The 18,207-nt window shown below is 39.9% G+C and overlaps 1 protein-coding gene across 8 annotated transcripts in view; it reads right to left on the bottom strand.

The window, feature by feature from the left end:
• add3a (adducin 3 (gamma) a) overlaps positions 1-18,207 on the bottom strand; it is a 115,423-nt gene that overhangs the window by 22,309 nt on the left and 74,907 nt on the right. For all 8 annotated transcript variants that reach the window (XM_028018237.1, XM_028018238.1, XM_028018240.1 and 5 more), the window contains 3 exons: positions 3,707-3,845; positions 2,929-3,080; positions 1,876-1,956 (listed from right to left, as the gene is read on the bottom strand). In XM_028018237.1, coding sequence (XP_027874038.1) covers positions 1,876-1,956; positions 2,929-3,080; positions 3,707-3,845 — 372 coding nt within the window. The remainder of the gene's footprint in view (positions 1-1,875; positions 1,957-2,928; positions 3,081-3,706; positions 3,846-18,207) is intronic.

Genomic DNA, 18,207 nt, shown 5'->3' with positions numbered 1-18,207 from the left:
GAATATACAGCAGGAAGTCACCATTATTGCAACCAAGCCGCATTTTGCAGTTGCAGTACTCAACACACTGATGTTGCAATTCAATAGACTGGGCAGCTAAAGTTTCAACTTTCCATAATTATTTATTCTTTATGTTCTTGTCATATATAGCTACAGTGGACAGGCCTGATGAAAGCAAGGAAGGAAGAAATAAGAAAGGAAGCAAGGAGTGAAGGAGGGACAGTATGAAGGAAGTGACGACACATCATGGAAGGAAGAGAACCAAGGAAACACTGAAATAAAGGAAGTAATAGAAAGAGTAATAAGAAAAATTAAAGGAAGGGAAGAAGGAGATATGGAAGAAATTAATATAGGAATTATAAGAAAGAAAGGACAACATTATGGCAATGGAACAGAGTAGACCGACTAGACCAGGGGTGGGCAACTCCAGGCCTCGAGGGCCGGTGTCCTGCAACTTTTAGATGTTTCTCTACTTTAACACACCTGAGTCAAATAATGAGGTCATTAGCAGGACTCTGGAGAACCTGACTGCACTTAGGAGGTGATTCAGCTGTTGGATTCAAGTGTGTTGGATCAGGGAGACGTCTAAGAGTTACAGGACACCGGCCCTCCAGGACCAGGATTGCCCACCCCTGGACTAGACATACAAATGTTTCTCTATATATCAAATTCAACACAATTTGCTGAGTAAAAACTTTGCACATCATCTAGAAAAACAGGAAAGAGACACACTGGAGCTCAACTTTTTCCAGTCACTACAAAGTTTGACTGTCCAGAAGAAACGCCAACACAGATCACAATCACTGTTCCAACCCGTTCTGCAGGTCAGATGGAGGAAGTAAAGATCAAGGGTGAGGGCCCTGATCTTTATTCTCGTTTTGTTACCAAGACGAGAATAGCCCTTCTTTTTCTAAGACTGGATCATTTGAAGAAGCTCAAAGGCAAGACTGAATCAATAAATGAAGCTTAAAAGTCCAAGAAATCCAGAATAACAGCAGCAGAAGCCAACAAATAAACACCTGACTGTTTACTCTGACGTTTGAGATAAAACAGACACCGAGCATTCTGTGAGCCGAAACCAGAGGTAAACTATCTTCTTCCTGTTTGTTGTATCTGATGACAGACAAAAAAACAAGCTACATTTTCAAGTGTCACAGGGTTTCAGAAGGTTCCACCAACTCAAATTTAAGACGTTTTAAGAATTTTCTCAAGACCCGTATGAATGGAATTTAAACCAAGACATAAATGTACAAAAGAAAAATTGCATATTTTATACAGTAGTCCACACTTTATAGCACAGAATGAATGTTGCCATTGTTGGCAACAGAAGTGAGGTTGTGGCAAAGACAAACGCTGTCCAGCCAACTGGAGATAATTTACACTTACCAATGATAGACGCCAAAACGCTAGCTAGCAAGGGTTTGTTAGCAGCTGGTTGGTGTTGGCCTAAACCGCCTCAAGTCAGAACGCAGCACAGATGTTTGCGTGTGACTCAAGCTTTTGCCTGACAGAAAAGTCCCGCAAGAAAAATAAACTACATAGAATATACAAGATTAAATAGTCCTGCCATGACAAAATTTAGGACCTGTGATTAGCCAACTTCAATATTTTGTGAATTTAAGACTTTTCAAGGCCTTCGTTTAAAATACATGAATGTAAGACGTTTTAAGGTTGCGGGAACATCTTGTGTCAACATGAGTGGAGCCAGTGACTCCGAACATGACAAATACAGATAAACCCAGTGGAAACTTTCTGTAAATAAAAGATTCATATCAGGTGTACCTGACATTTCTCACATTTCTCAAGTCATCAGCAGGAGAGCAGCAGTAACAACTAGAGAGCAGATCGCGCTGCAGCAGCCTGAACGTTTCTTACCAGGTTTGATGCAGATGCTTCAGCGAATGACAGACCTCTGGGGATGATGAGTATGTGGTCCTGTTCTTTACTCACTCGGCCCTAAAAGGGGAAACGAGGAGGTCAAATGTTAGGTTTTTTTTAAAAATGTCAACCTAAAGAAAGAACAATACATGTGACCTACTAACTACCTACTAATTTCCTTTTTTTGTGTTACTTTGGATAAGCTGCTCTGAAATGAATAACTAAGAGCGCCCATGTTTTTTTGTTCAGATATTTCCGAGAAACATGCAGTTCACAGATTTTTCTTCCAATTAAACACCAGAAATAAAAATACTGGGGTTTTAGCATAATTTACAGATTTAAGAAATAGCCATGAGTTCATATTTCTAGCTATATGTGGTGGTATATTTGTAAGCATTAAATCAATGAGTTCATTTGCTCTGTGGGCATATCAGTCACTCATTCAGACCTTGGTAAAAATGAGTAAAAACCCTGAAAATAACTAAATATTTTAATGCATTACCATAATCTTTATGTTAAAAATGTGAAATAAAAACAATTCAGAACAATAATTCAATTGGGGGAAAGATCTCATGTTAGAAATAATTGCTGGTGGCCACCATTAATGGCTTCTCAACAAATCTTACTACATAAATGGGGCATTTTTTATTTTTATTTATACTGTACGTTTTTCCCTGGACTACAGTGTTAATGTGATAATAGCTGCGTTTCCACTACAAATATGCGCAAAACTTTGTTACTTCGCTAATGTCAAATAAACATAATGTCACATCTGCAGCGTTTCTATTAAATAAGAAGTGCAATTAAATTCACAAGTCAGTTTTGTAAAAAACCCCAAAACAAAACAAAAAACCCTAACATTTTTAACATGTATTTCTTCCCCCACTGATTAAACATACTCAAATAAAAGCTGTTTACTTCCACTGAGAGATTCTGCTACTCCAATTAGAGATTCATTTATGTTGAGGCTTTTTTCTCGTCTACACAGCACACGTTAAGCGCTGTGGGGTTTTTTTTTCCCCCCCTTCTTCTGTTTTGAGCTGGTCTTACTGTGATGTAGGAGTTGGCAAAGTGGGCCCAGCTGAACAGGTCCACCAGTCTGTAGAGGCTGGCCAGTTTACAGCGCGTCTGCTTCTCGCCTTTCACCATGGAGGCGAACTCCACCCCGAACAAGTCATTGATGGGAGTCACCATCCCCAGACCTAAATGAGCACAGTTGAGTCAGAGAGGGAGGAAAAATAAAAAAGAAGCCCAGAAAAGGCAGGTTATAAATGTTGTTTGTACGGATCAGGAGGTTTTAGAAAGAAAAATGAACTTCACTCAGGAACAAACCCTTCTAAACACATCTGGATTTTTATCTTCTGATCCATCTGGCTCCTCGCTGGAACCCTAAATTACCCTGCGATGTTATTCAACCCCGATCCCTCCTCGGCCGTCAGCCTGAGTATCTGTTAAGGAGGGTCTGAAACGAACTGCTACATTGCCTTCGACGTCTAATGCGGCATTAGCTGAGCATTCCTGCGCTCTGATTGGAAGCAGACTTCGCATATGGACTCTTGGACGAAACTCGGAGGAGGATCAAAACGCGGTGAAGTATTCCCGGCTCTTCCGGTGTCTGGAGTTGGGACATCTAAGAGCATTAAAGCATTTTGGAGATGGATCCGTTTTCTCCCGATACTGATGGCGTGACGTTTTGCTTTTTATCTGCTTCTCTCTTATCTTGGAGGCCGATCCAAAGTGGTTGCTCTGTGGGCAGTGACAGCTTGCTCTCATGAAGTCTTGTGTCTGGTTACCGTGGGTGACGGGCCAGGGCACAACAAGCACTTACTGAGAGGGGAAGTGTTGAAGCCGGCCACCGAGCTGGCCATGATGAAGTCGGCGATCTGCCGGAGGGCCAGCAGTCCGGTCGGGTTGTTCCCTTTCCGCTGCTGCTCCTGGATCAGACACTCCAGCTCCTCTTTGAAGGCCTTGAGACAGAAAGAGACGTGAGCCGAGTGAAACTTGTGTTCCCTCAAATCTGTTTTAAATGCCGACATGTCAGTGAAACTGGGTTACGTTTTTCACAGATTTGGCTACAATTACAAAATTTCCACACATCATTTACCATTTTGCAATCACTTTTTTTAATGGGATTTTGGACATAAACATGAGCACAAAGAAAGTACACCAGGATTACCTTAAACCAGCCCCATTTCACAATCTGTTGAACTGAACAAATACAAATCATGGTGCTTTTGAATAAATGCAAACTCTTTAAACAATTTTTATTTATTTTTGGCAAATTTTGCTACCTTTATTTTACATATAGAGGTAAAAAATAAATAAATAAAAACAAGTACTTTTTATGATTTGTTCTGTTTTAAAAAGTCCAGTTCAACCTGAATTTGAACTTGTATAAAGTCTCAAAGCAGAAAAGTTAAAGATTTAGATGTTTTTTATAATGAGTGTGCATTTTGTTAAAAATGAAACAATGTTAAAACCACATAATATATTAGGCATTATTAGATTTTTGTCCAATTAGAAAATTGAAGATGAAAATGCAAAAAGTCAATGTTTTTTTCCACACATTTCCAGACTTGGGAAGAGGTGAAACAACATATCCTATTCTTTCAGACATCAGCGGCACAGACGGTTTATAGGTTGATTTCATTTTAATTGCAAGACTGAAAAAGTGATTGAAGTGCAGCAAGCTCTTCTTCAGACAGTGGTGTGTAGAGTGGCAGCGCTGCTATGCATTGTGGGTGTCATGCTAGCTTATGGGCACATTACACCAAACAGGAACAACACACCCATAGGAACAGTGCTGGTTAGTTATTATTTCATTAATATTTCACAAGATGTTGATTTTACCCATGTTTACATGCACGATTAATGACTCTGTTTACTTGAAATTATTGCTATTTTAATTTTAACAGAGTTGTGGATGGGAGGTTGAAACAAATATTGTAATCTCTTTATTTTACCTATAGCGTCACTTGTTCAGACATGAACATTTTCAAGTTAAAAGCAGGGCAGCAAGTAGCAATTATTATAACAACCGATTAATCTGATTTAAAAAAAGTGGCACATTGTGCAGTTTTACATTTATCTCTAGACTAATAAATTACTAAATTAGTTCATTTGTTTCAATAATCGATTGATTATGATTGACCCGATTAATCGTTCTATCTCTACTGAAGCATTACTTGTTTAAAATGAAGCTTGTATTCAGAGGTTTCGTTGTTTGCCTTTCATGCGGGAGTTGATGTTTGTAATTAGCATTTCTTTTTTTAATTTAAGAAAGTCTGTTTGGTGCAAAAAGCTATAAACTGGAAATACAAAACAAATGCATGGACAGGACGGTGAAACACATGATGGGGGCGGAGCCTAGCGCCACACAGCCGGATGGCGGTAAAAAGTAGAAACATTCAGAAAGAAACCATGTCTACAGGAGGAACAACCAACAGGACGACTGAGCAGGATGTGTTAATCGTAGATTAGAGATCCTCCATGGGTGTCAGTCGGACTCCTCCTTAAAGGATCAGCAATGGCTGGCCACACAGCAAGACGTGTCAGGATTGGCCGAGTGGCTACCTTACTCTTCTACGTTGTGATTGGCTTATTCGTGTGAATGTGTGTCCGTCTTTGTCGCTAATCCTCATGTTCAGGCCACCGTTATCTGCTGAGTTCAGGGACTCAATTTACTGCATTTCATGTTGACAGTCTCTTATGTAAGAGCAAAAACAAACAGCTGGCTGAACAACCATTCAGTACTGACACACTTTACGTTTCAGAGCAGGTTTTCTGCTATTTTTTATTTTGTGCTAAGTATGAAACAACAGAGCAATTATGAGACTTGTTGGGGAATACGAAAATCAAAGCAAGACCAGACTGCAGAGGTAACAACATAAAACATTACAGCAGGTATCTGTTGTATGCGACTTTCAGGAAGGTGCGACAGCCTCCGTTTACCGGCTAATGTCATTAAAGCTGTGACCAATGCCAAGGATTACCCAGATGGACAAACACATACAGTCCAGTTAAAGTCTGTCAATCTGTGAGTTTGAGATGTGAGGATTTGGCTTCTCCTCACACACAAGAACAAACTTCTATTTTTTTCTTTTTAATGTTTGTTTTTTTAAGTTTTTTTAAATAGAATCTCCACAGCTCATCAATGTGCAATACTGTGTACAAACCAACCGTACCTGAAAGTGATTGAGTTTTATCATATTCATTTCATGTTTCACTTGGAGTGTTTTTCTGATGAAAACCTCAATCTTAGTTTCATCTGACCAAAGCACATGGTTCACATTAAAGTTCCAGCTGAGGTTAGAAAACTTCACACATTTACATTTGTAACCGTAGAACAGATGGACATTTTTTTCTAAAATGCCTCCTAAGCCATATTGGAGACCTGATGTCTCCCATGATGCCATTCTTTTTACTGGATATAAGAGATGGACCATTGTGTCACGTCATATTTGTTCCCTAAGGAAACAGAAAATCACGGATAAAAATGTTCAAATGCTTTAATGTGTAAGGGGTAAGAATAAGCCTGACAATTTTTTAAAGGCTGGATTTTAAAAGGACTTCTGAGGGAAATTATGCTACTGCAAATCACTACAACATTTTAAGGTTTTACGCACTTTATTTGGATATTTCCATGCAGACTCTTCAAACTTAACTGGTCCGGATCAGCTCCTGATTGTCCATAAATATCATTAAAAACCAAAAAGGTGACTGCAGAGCGTAGGTTGAAAAGGTGCTTTACTGCTGACTTACATAGATAAAAACAGATTTCTTTTACAGCAAATCACACTTTCCATTTTATTTCACTGCAACTAGAACGTCTTTCACACCGTTTGTTGTTGTTTTTTTTGCCATTTCCTGGTCTGTAGACATAATCTTGGCCAGAAATCACTTTGTTTGAGCTGCTGTTTAATGTTGGCTAAATTTGGCTCAACATTTATTGAGGTTTTCACCAACTGCGCCTCCACCTATCCATTAAAATTCCAGGCTATAATTTGGAAACACCCCAACTACAAAAAGATTCCTTGCTGCTACATTTAAGAGTACTTAAGTATGGCAAAATGATGAATGGCAATCAATTTATTTAATAATAAGTAGTTCCAGCTATCATAAATGTTCACTTTGGGTATAATGACTTTTATTCACAAAACACTTAGCATGCCAGTCTAAGTGGTATAAATTAAACGCTAAAACTGTTGCCGGATGAATAGAGAAGCACCATTTAAAAAGATTAAACAGAAAAAAAGACACTTAATTTACACATTCTACACCTTCGACTCATAATAATAAGTAAAGATGAACCAAACAATCCTCAGCTGACAGAAAACGTAAAATTTTTAGCTTGATCAATAACATGATCACAAGTGTGAATTAACCAATCAGAAGCTTACAAACCAAGACATCTTCGAGGTTTTTCAAACTGCTTAAAGGCACAGGTGGAATAAAGAAAATACTAGAAAACAGGTCATGACAGTTTTATGTGCCAACACCTCCAGTATGGCAACATTAAATATTCATGCCTTCATTTCATCTCGCCACTAACGCAACAGATGACATGCTCCCAGTTAGAGCTGCATGCGGGTACAGAAACAAGTCTAACTCGTTAACTTCCCCTTTCCTCTGCCCACTCATCCCTCCAGTAACCTTATGAGAAAGCCCCATCAGCGTACCGGCAACAGAGACCGCTCTCTGGTTTTATTCTGTGTTTTTGTTAAAAGCAGAGCAGCCCAAGCGTGACGGGACACATACAGTCCACATATCACTGCTGGTCCTGAACACCAGCCAGACATTCCTCGGTCCTTGGTGGTGAGGTTGCCTTAGTAGCCCGGTTGGTTGCGAATGCAGTTTTTGTTGCTGAGTGAGAATTTTGGAAACAATTTTGTCAGCAGAACTTGAAAAGTTTGCGATGAAAGTCTGTGATTCGACAAAAATGTACATGAGAGATTTGGCTGGTTGCTTCTGGAAAGGGGAAACTTCCAACCATTAAGTTGTACACAAGTTTTTGTATCAGAAGTTGGGCAAGTTGTGATAATTACATGCCAACAACTTACAATTGACACACAAATACAAGCCTGGTTCGGTGTTTAGGGTGCATTCACACCAGCCCTGTTTAGTCCACTTTAATCAAACTCTGGTTTGTCAATAAAGTCTGGTTCATTTGGGGAGATGTGAATATCCAATCAAACTCTGATGTGGACCAAAAAAAACGAACTCTGGTGCAGTTTGAAATTATATGTGGTTGCAAATGCTCCAAAAGCAGGAAGCAGACTATAGCACAGGGCATTCTGAGAAAATACGACCGAAGCTAACGAGAGAGTCTGGCGCTGGCCAGAAAAATACCAAAGACAAAAGAGAAATCCTACAACCGCTAAAATATCATGCTACTCCATTTGTGAAGACGGAAGTTGCTCTCACTGTCTTCTTCAGAGATATTCATGTAGTTTCCTTCATTGGTTTTTGGTGCAGCGCCACCACATGCTGGGGGTGGGAAAAAACACCAGAAGATTCTGAGACTAATTTTATTTTTTTAATGTTTACAGCGTTGGGTCTTTAAAAAGAACAGAAGGAAAGATTTTGGTTCTAGTAGCTCGCAAAGAATTACCTAAAAATAGCAAGAGAGTTTTGAAAGGAGGAGATTAGCCTGTGCTTCTGGTGAGGTGTTGATGAACCAACACCAGCAGATGACATGGCAGCTCAGGTAATCATTTGAACTCTGTGCCTCACTGCTCTTCACTTGCATCAGAAAAGATAACTTTGGACCACTGCGCAACAGTCCAGTCCTTTTTCCAGTCCAACAAAGATGTTTGTGACATCACCTCTGGTTCTGTGACGGTTTCTTCCACTCAACCTTTCATTTCATTTGATACTCTGAACTGAAATTTTGAGTACCTATAAGCCCTAATCTTAAAAACTTCACAGAAATAAGTTCTGCATGAAATGAAGCCATGAGATATTAATAGACTTTTTGAAGATATTCTAATTTATGAAGAAACAACAAAACTTTACTATGTGCAAAGTCATAGAGAAAATGCATGTTTTTTGTTTTTTTTTTACACTTGGATACCAAACTTTTCAAACTTGCATCAGCTTGCAATGACACCAATCAGAAACCACGTGAGGTGCCATGAAAACACACATCAAGAACCGTTTAAGCTAGCAGGCATCTGGTTCCTGATATGTGCGTGCGCGTTCTCAGAGAGATTATGACAGCGGGGATTAGATTCCTCTCATCGAAACAGATTAATCCGGGAACATAAAGTGGATCGTATAGTTAATAATTCAGAGAATCCCTCCAACCTCCCCCCTCCCCAACCCCTCTTGCCTCAACATCATGTCACTCACACTCACGAACGCACATCTGTAGCAGTGCAAACAGCATCACATGTCAGCTGTGATGTTTTCTTTTTTTTATATAGCTGCTGTGGCATTTTGGTAGAAGCCTTTCATCACATCTGCTCCTTTAAAAACCAAAACCAGGAAGTCAGATAAGAGATGAAGTTACGTCATTACAGCAAACAGAAATAATATCCGTTCCTATGCCAGAGTCAAATTATTGGCTGAGGCACAACAGTAAGCAGGTTTGTTCACTCCTGTTAAATCAGATCAATAAGGAAATGGATATGCAGCTTTTTTGCCTTTTTTTTAAAATGAGCAAAGGCATTAAAACTTGGCCATGTTGAGAACGTAAAGTCGAGTGAAAGAGAAAAACTCAATTTGATATTATGGGCTGTTTTGATGTTTTGTTATCAGTCTTCATTACCTCACTTCACTTGATTGGAAACCTTGTGTTGGTCTTGTCTTTACTTAAATGACAAAAAAGGCGATACAGTGAGAATCCCTACTTTTTTTTTAACAGGTTTTAGTCTGTTCATGTTTTCCTCCAAGTATGACCAAAACAATTTCTTTTGCATGTTCTCTGCGCTCTCCTGTCCTGCTAATCTCTTTTGCTAATCTCTTTTTTTTTTTTTACTGCTGCGGATGCAGTTGACAGTAAAACTGTTGCACGTCGTCCTTCGGGGAAGAAACTCGTTACTTTTATTAAGTTTCCTGAACTGAAGCCAGTCGGACGCGTCTCTGCTTGCTTCTTTCATGAAGGTTGTGTCACTGTAGATAGCTCCAGCATTATATCACCCGCACACACATTTATGTCTTCATGTTGAGTACTATTATCATAATAATGTGCTAATCCGGCAACCAAACAGTTGGAGAAAACTCTAGTCACGCTGGAACGCCAACACTTTCTCGGGAATCTAATTTTTGTGGTTTTGAAATGATAGTGTTTTTAAAACAGCGGTATAAAGTGGACCACTTTATAACAGTTCAGTATTTGGGGATTCAGCTAACCACAGAATGTTTTTCTAAGTCATATCTAATATATATATATTTTTAAAAACCCTGCAGCTTTGGAAGGTGAAATGCTTAGCTGCAATGCTACATGACAAGCTATTGGCTGGGGTTTGCAATGCAGCCAATTCAGTAGCTTAATATATTATATTAGTGGTAATTGGTCCCACAAACACAAATGCTGCTATTGAAAAACACAGCCATTTGTAATAGAATTATTTATGACACCATTCACAAAGAAGTGTGATTTATATCACTAAGCTGCACACAGTAACTGCATTTAATCACATTTTCAAATATATTAATATTGAATGATAATCTCATTGAACAAATGATGGAGAAAATCATACAAACGTACACACACACACACACACACACACGCACACATAGCAATTCTGACAAACCAAATGGTTTTGGGAGGTTTTACTGTGAAAACAAAAAAAAAATCTAAATTCTTAAGATATTTATCATTCAATTAAATCATGATAATTTATACACGTTACAATAAAGACCCACCTTTATTGTAACGTGGGGCTTTTTCCAGACTTATCCAGACCTGGAAAACGTCTGAAGCAGACTTTCGTTTCATTCTCACTCCTACAAACATGCCTCACAGTTCACCTTCAAGAGCACACTGACCTGAATTTCCATTATCTGACATCCTTAAGACACTCTAACATAGTAAAACGGATAAGGAGGAACGTCAGGCTCCACATGAAAGCACCGAAACAGAAAAGACAAATACGCCTCAGACAAGGACACACACTCCGACTCGGCCCTGCAAGGCAAGCAGTCTGAGGGCAGACCAGGCCTGTAATTTCAGACACAGTCTCCCCAGTTATATAAACGCAAGGCTGCTTCTTCAGGCCTCCAACGTCACAGTGTTAGAAAGTGGAGAGGAGTCGACATGCAAACCTGCCAATGGTATCGATCGTCCCCGTTTCATTTCAGAGTGTGCGTCGGTGAAAATGCTCACTGGCTGAAGCTGCTGTGGCTCAGGAATCCGCAACAACTCTCTGCTCTCTGTTTTACAAGGATAGCGCAGAAATCACAGGGGATAAGGTGGGATAGATTTATATCGACCTATAAAATAAAAAAAGTACGTTTGACAAAATGAAGACAACAATCTGATACAAAAACAATAGTTCTTCTTCCTTACTAAAAATACCACAGTGTCATAGTCTTCACATAAAAGTTTGAAAACGTATAAAATGTTCAAATCGCTTCTATTTAAAACACGTATTTGTAACACTGCTATTATAATTTTATCTGTTGACTATGACAGCTATAATAATGTTGTCAATTACGTTTATTCATGGCTTTTTAAAATTTTGACAGATTTAAGCAAACATCCAAAATAAACCCAAGCTAACATTTATCACTGTTTTTCAAGAAAACGTAGTTATGCCACCAACAGATCCGTCACATCTTTACCTTCTGAACCGTCATTAACTCGACTCCCAAAGCGTCTAATCAAAGCTTATGTCTCTAATCTTTATCTGATCTCTATGAAACACAAAAAAGTTGGCTTTGAACTCAAACTTGACTTTATTCACAACTTCCAGTTAACTCCCCAAAACAGTGTCAAAGGTCAATGGTACGTTTACTACCCTTGAGGGAAGATACATTTGCAGCTTCCCAAAATGCAAAACAACTTGAAAAATAAAAGCACTGATGCATATATAACTCATATGCTCTTTGGGAACAAGAATATAACAAATGATAATGACAAATAATAAAACCAATCCAACAGAATGATCAGATACGTAAACTATAGTGAAACTCGTCAAAAAACAAATAATTTTCTGCATCTTAAGCTCTCCTAAAGGACTGGGAGACTTTTGACGTTGAAGGAATTGCTCCTCTCCTGGAATTTCAACAGCCTGAAATTCCCAAACGGAGACCCGACTGCCAAAGCGTGGCTCAGAGAGAAAATGTGGAAATGCTTAAAGAGACGCTTTGCAGTAACTTCAACCACTAAAGTTCTATCAAACTGGACCTTCAGGACTCAACAGAGAAAGCGGGAAAACACAGTGAACAACACTTGAGACATTTCCTTCACACATGGTGATTCTCATCAGAGACCATCCAAGTGCCATAAATCATCCGCTTGTGATCCGTGGAACATGTGGGGTACCACAGAAACAAGTGCAAATGGGGGGGAAATCACTAAATCACTTTCATTGGACAAAGAACAAACTGCACCGTGAGCTTTGGATGTAAAGACGAAGAAAAGGAACGAGAGAAAGAGAGAGAGGGAAAAAAAAAAAAGCAGGATGAGCGAGGGTGCTTAAAATAGAAGCAGCATGTGGAGGAACAAGTCCAATTCAATTTCATCTAAATTTAATCTGCTGCTCGTGATGGCTTTTACTCTCCCCGGTCCCAGTTATGGTAAACCCAAGCCACTAAAGACAAACACAGAGAGAGGCTTTCCGCGGAATATAACAAAAACACATTAATACCCTGACTTAGCAACGGTGACATCATAAGTCTCTGCACCAAATAAAGTCTGTTTTTATGAACTCATGTGCATGAAAATCTTCTGTGTAACAGAACACCACGTAAGAGAGCCTCATAAAAGACCTGCAGGCACATTTCATTATGTGTATGTCATTCAAACCAGTTGCTTACAGATACGATCTGGAGAGACCACTTTCTGTGACTTTTACCTTACTGCCAGAAATGATCGTGTTTAGCAGAGAGTAAGATTAAATATAAAAGGATGATTACCAGAATATTGATAACATGGAGGTGCAGAAGAAGAATGACTTGTTTATCATTTCACAAAGTAAAACAAAAGGCATTAATACATCTAGACTTTATTGCTCAAATATCTTTAAATGTTCCTAAGCAATGTCAGACATTATTTCCAGTAAATTCAACCTGTCCACCTTCCACCGTATAAAGAGGAAGTTGCCACCAACTGGTGATAAATTTGCTCCTACCCATGAGAGACACAAAAAAAGCTAGCTAACTAGCGAGGGTAAATTAGCAGCTAATTAGCAGTAGCCTCAACCGACTCGAGTCACAATACGCAACAACTTTTTGCCTGAAAGAAAAGTCCCTAAAAACCCCAAAACATTAAAAAAAGTCCTGTCGTGACACAACTTAAGGTCTGTGAGTAATGTATTTAACCCTGCTGCGGTCTTAGCGCGACGATCAAATGTCACGGTCGGACAGCGGAGAAGTGTACTGTCAGACCATCAATTCCCGAAACAACAACAACAAAAACCTCAGTGTGACCCAGCTGAGGTAAAACGTGTCTCAAAGACCCCCCATATTTTACGACCATGGGAGTGCTAAAGTCAACTTCCTGTTTAACAATAAATGTAAGCTTTTTAAGGCCTTATTTTAGACACAAATCTAAGACTTTTTAAGGATGCATGAGCAACCTGATGTTTGTCACTTCAGAATGCAATGTATTTGATTGCATATTCATGTGGTAAACAGACCAACACAAAGAGGAGAATCACAGTAAGTGAAATGGTAAATGGACTGAATTAGTATGGCATGTATGACTAGCTTTTCCAGTTATACTTGCCATGGAAAGTGCTGTATGCTACAGCCACACTCGTCAATTCACACTCAAGCACGCACACATTCAAACAGATAAGTAAACGTAGGTTGAGCGCCTTGCCCAGAGGCACATCGACATGCGGCAGGGAGAAGCTGGAATCAAGGCCCGGTTCAGATATTCTACCCACTGAGCCACGATCACCCAAATTCCTTTTTTTCAAATAGATATGGGCAGTGCAGTCTATGTTCCTTCAGAAGTCATTAAATTAGTGAATACATTTCCCTTGTGTGTAATTTAAACAGCCGTTGCAGACAGAGCTACAATTGGATGGCGTAGACTGAGTCATGTTAATGTGTTGGGATGGCCCAGTCAAAGCCCAAACCAAAAACCAATTCAAAAATTGTGGCAAAACTTGAAAAATGATGCTCAGTTTGTTTGTAAAATGAAAATAAATACCAATTTGACTTCACAATTATACGCAACTCTGTATTGGTCTGTCACCAAAAAAAAAAAAAAAAAAAAATCAAACAATTAAAATATAATGAAGTTTGAAGTTCAGGACATGTAAATAGTTTTCTAAGGCTCTGTGTGTTTTCTGTAATCAGAGACAGATTTTCTTTCACCTTAAACTCCCCGGCAGTTTGAGGTGTTGCTGCTGAACACACACTAAATAATTTCCCCAACAAAAACAGCTCAGAGTTTAGTTGTAGCCTTTGATTTCTAAAACGTAAACACAGGTGCAAGTAGGAGAGGAGTGAATGAAGTCGTCTGAGTTTATCCAGTCCCGCCTGGGCTACAACGCGTTGAGCTCAAAATAAAACCCGCCGCCTGATCGGTCGCAACGTGTAATCTGCTACCGCCACCAGAACCATAAAACGACAGCAGAAACAAACAGAGAAAAGGACGGGTGGAAAACGAAAGGAGAGGAAACCCAGCCGATGACATACTGCTCTTTCTACAAAATAGGAAACATGGAGGAGCCGACATCATGCCGCGTCCAGCTGGTGTCACACAAGTCATTGTTATGTCTGATTATTGGAAAAGCCGCCCTAAGAGGCCAGAGGTCTTTTGCGAAGCCACTGCAGGGAGCCACCTGTTCGCTGGTGTCTGATATCGGTTTGGATCACGTCCAAAACCACACGGAGCAGAAAACAACAAAACAAAAAAAGAAACACACAAAGCAGTGTGTGACCACGCAGGCAAAAACAACAAACAGGAACCCACTGTGGTGCAGCTGTAAATAATGACGGCAGCTAACCATCAAATGGTTGAGTTAGAGCTGACGAGACCAAAAGGCAAATTCTGGGGAGAAAAAAACAACGACAAAATAGGAAATAAAACATAACTTTTCATTGTTTCTTTATTAACATACTGCTCACACTCTGGAGCCCCAGCATACAATATACTGCTATAAGTATTCACTCACCCTTGTAAAATCATTAGCTTGTGTAGAACCCAAGCTAAGACAGAATCTTCTATTAAACATTTTGTAGTTTATTTTCTATAAATATGGAAAATGACGACAAATAGGCACCACAGGTTGAAGCTAGTTACTTTTAAAAAGCTTCTTATAGATGTTATATGCTGATTTTGCATTAGAACTCCCATAAAAACTCCTAAAATGTCAATTTCTCCTTGCATCCATAATCAAAAATATTTACCTTTTGGTTTCTAAGAGCCACAGGTTGCAGACCCCTGATCTTTTAAATTCATTTAGCCCTTTCCGTACAGTATACAATTCTTTATTTTGTTTTTTATATATATACAGTATATGTTTTTATTTTTGTGTGAATCTAAACACCTCTTGTCACACCTGAATTTTCCCACCGTGGCACGACAAAGGACCTTTCTACTCCATTCTGCTACTGATAAAGGACGGAAAAGCGGTTGCTTTGCTAGACATTTTATTGACGGTCGACCAGACAGATAATCAATAACTTCACAGCAGCGGTCTGCAGCAAACTGTCTGCTCAGGGTGGCGCCCTTGGATGCACCCGGCTGCTCGCTCTGCTGTGTGCCAGGTACACCAGCAGGGAGTGAAGGTGCTCTTGCCCTTTCAGACTGCGGCGGCAGACAGTGAATGCCAAGGAAACCACACTGAGCATGTGCAGAGAGGTAATTACGTTTTAAAGTCAGAGCAAGAACGGGTAAACACAAACATCCAGTCAGGCCAAAAGACTAAACAGAGGTTTTCCTCCAGATGGACAATAATGTCAACATTCAACCAGATCTACACCGGAAAGGTTCAGATCAAAATATATTCATACGCTAGAACGGCCTAGTCAAAGTCTAAATCTAAATTCAACTAATAATCTGTGGTGAGCTTTGACAATTGATGTATAAAGATGATCTACAATAAAGATGAATGCGCCTCAATGGATAATGGAAAAAGGTGAAATGAAAGAGCAACGGCAGCGAGAGATTTTTCAACTAATTACTGACTTGCAAATGCATGCCACACTTTTCAAATTAAAATTGATCAAAACAAAGCGTATAAGATGTGCAGAAATGTTCAAGGGTTGTGAATACTTTAGCAAGGCACTGCGTCTGTGTTTGTGCTTTTTATGACGTGCACTCCACATTCAACGGCAGTTCTTATCTCACAGCTGTAAATCTGTCTCTGGCGCTATTCAAAGTACATCACTAGAACTATGCATACAAATACACACACACACTTTCCACCTCTGTCCAGCTCTAAAGGGTTACACGCTCGTCAGTGAGAGACGAGCCTTAAGTCAATACCGCAGAGCAAATATCCCAGGATGGTGGGCGTGTTGTAAAATGTCCAAGCACCTGTTCAAAGGGCGCCACACAGAACAGCACAATGGCCTGCTGTGTTTACGTGAGCCATGTGAACATGTCACAATACACAAGGACAAATGGGCTGACTTTAGATGAGATGAGATGCAAGGATTAAAAAATTCAAAAAGGCAAATGAAAGGGGAGCAGATTTTAAAAGTTCGCCGAACGTTTGTCAGTTGCAACAACGGCCGTAACTCTCTACCCGCAAAACCACAAGTTAGTTTGGAGAACAACGTTACGTCCTAATAATTCCACGCTAGCCTGGCGAAAACCAGCAAATTGTTCTACGCTTCGCTTTGTACAGAGAGTCTGGACTATTGGCTATTGAGAAACGATTCCTTCCCCGAGGCGTGGACTCTGGTAAAGTTTAAAATTTTATCCAATGGCTAACATTTGACCTCGATTTGTGTAATGCGCCAGTTTGATGATATGAAGCTTTCTGGAAAAGCTTCAAACAACCATCCTCCACTGCGAAGAGAGATGTGCTGAGCTGAACCAAGATTGCTGTTAAAGTTAATTCAATATTTGGAACATGGACTGAAATGCTTTGTTCACTTCATGCTAAAACTGCAGGCAGACTACAACTGTAAAACAGCGCAGGAAATCAACATTATCGTTCACAACTAGTGTTTGCTGGTAGAAGATCTACTGAAGAAATCCTCTTCAATTAGCCCAGCCACTGCCTTCTTGCACAATTCCACTTGATTCTCCCTTCCCTGCTACATCCGGACTTTCTCCCACTTACTTGGATTACCAAGCCAATGGGTGAACAGAAGAAGTTGTGAACGATGACGTCAACTTTCTGCACTGTTTTAGAAACGTATAGTGTGCCTATAGTTTTTTTAAATGGCGGTGGAGGGAGTGAACAAAGTCCTTCAGTCTGTGTCGGCCATGCTTTCAAACACTGAATTAACATTAACCGCCGTCTTTATTCAGCTCAGCACTTCTCTCTTCGCATTGGAGGACAGTTGCTTACAGCCCAGGCAATATCCGGTAGCGTCAAACTGGAGCATTACAAATGTCACAGGCAAACATTAGCGATTGGGTAAAACTTTAAAGTTCAACAGAGTAGACGCCTCCAGTAAGAAATCATTTCTCAACAGCCGAGGGTCCAGACCCTCTGAAGCAAAGCCTAGAATATGGGTCTGGTTTTTATCAGATTACACTTCATCAGCATTGAACAGATATTAGAATCAAGCAGAATTGCACAGGAAGGCAATGCCTGGCTAATGCCACCCCAGAGGCTGAAGAAAACCACATTTATTGTGTTTGCTCAATTTCCAATCAGAAAGTGAATTAATTATGAGAAAACACGACCAGACTTGAGCAGTCAGAGTTTCGACAGCGAGCCTGAGCGAGGGCGTGCCGGCTGGTGGTTGCATTGTGGCTTCAGTGAACCACTGACTGCTGTGACTCTGCTGCCAGTGTCTCAACATCAACACACGCAGTTGCACACAGGTGCAAGTGATGCAGTCGCTGCTGGAACTGATTGAGACATGTCTTGATTAGGGCAGAGTAACCGAACAGAGAGAGAAAAGGAGAAGCGATTACTCAAGTATTAGCGGGTGGCGCGAACGGTTTTGTTTTCTGACAACTTATAAGTTGCATCTGCCTGCAGTTGGGAGGTTAAACTGGAAAATAAAGTAGGAAAACACTAA

The sequence above is a fragment of the Xiphophorus couchianus genome, chromosome 5 (assembly GCF_001444195.1).
Source record: "Xiphophorus couchianus chromosome 5, X_couchianus-1.0, whole genome shotgun sequence".
NCBI lineage: Eukaryota > Metazoa > Chordata > Actinopteri > Cyprinodontiformes > Poeciliidae > Xiphophorus > Xiphophorus couchianus.
This window is presented reverse-complemented; position numbering and strand designations above follow the sequence as displayed.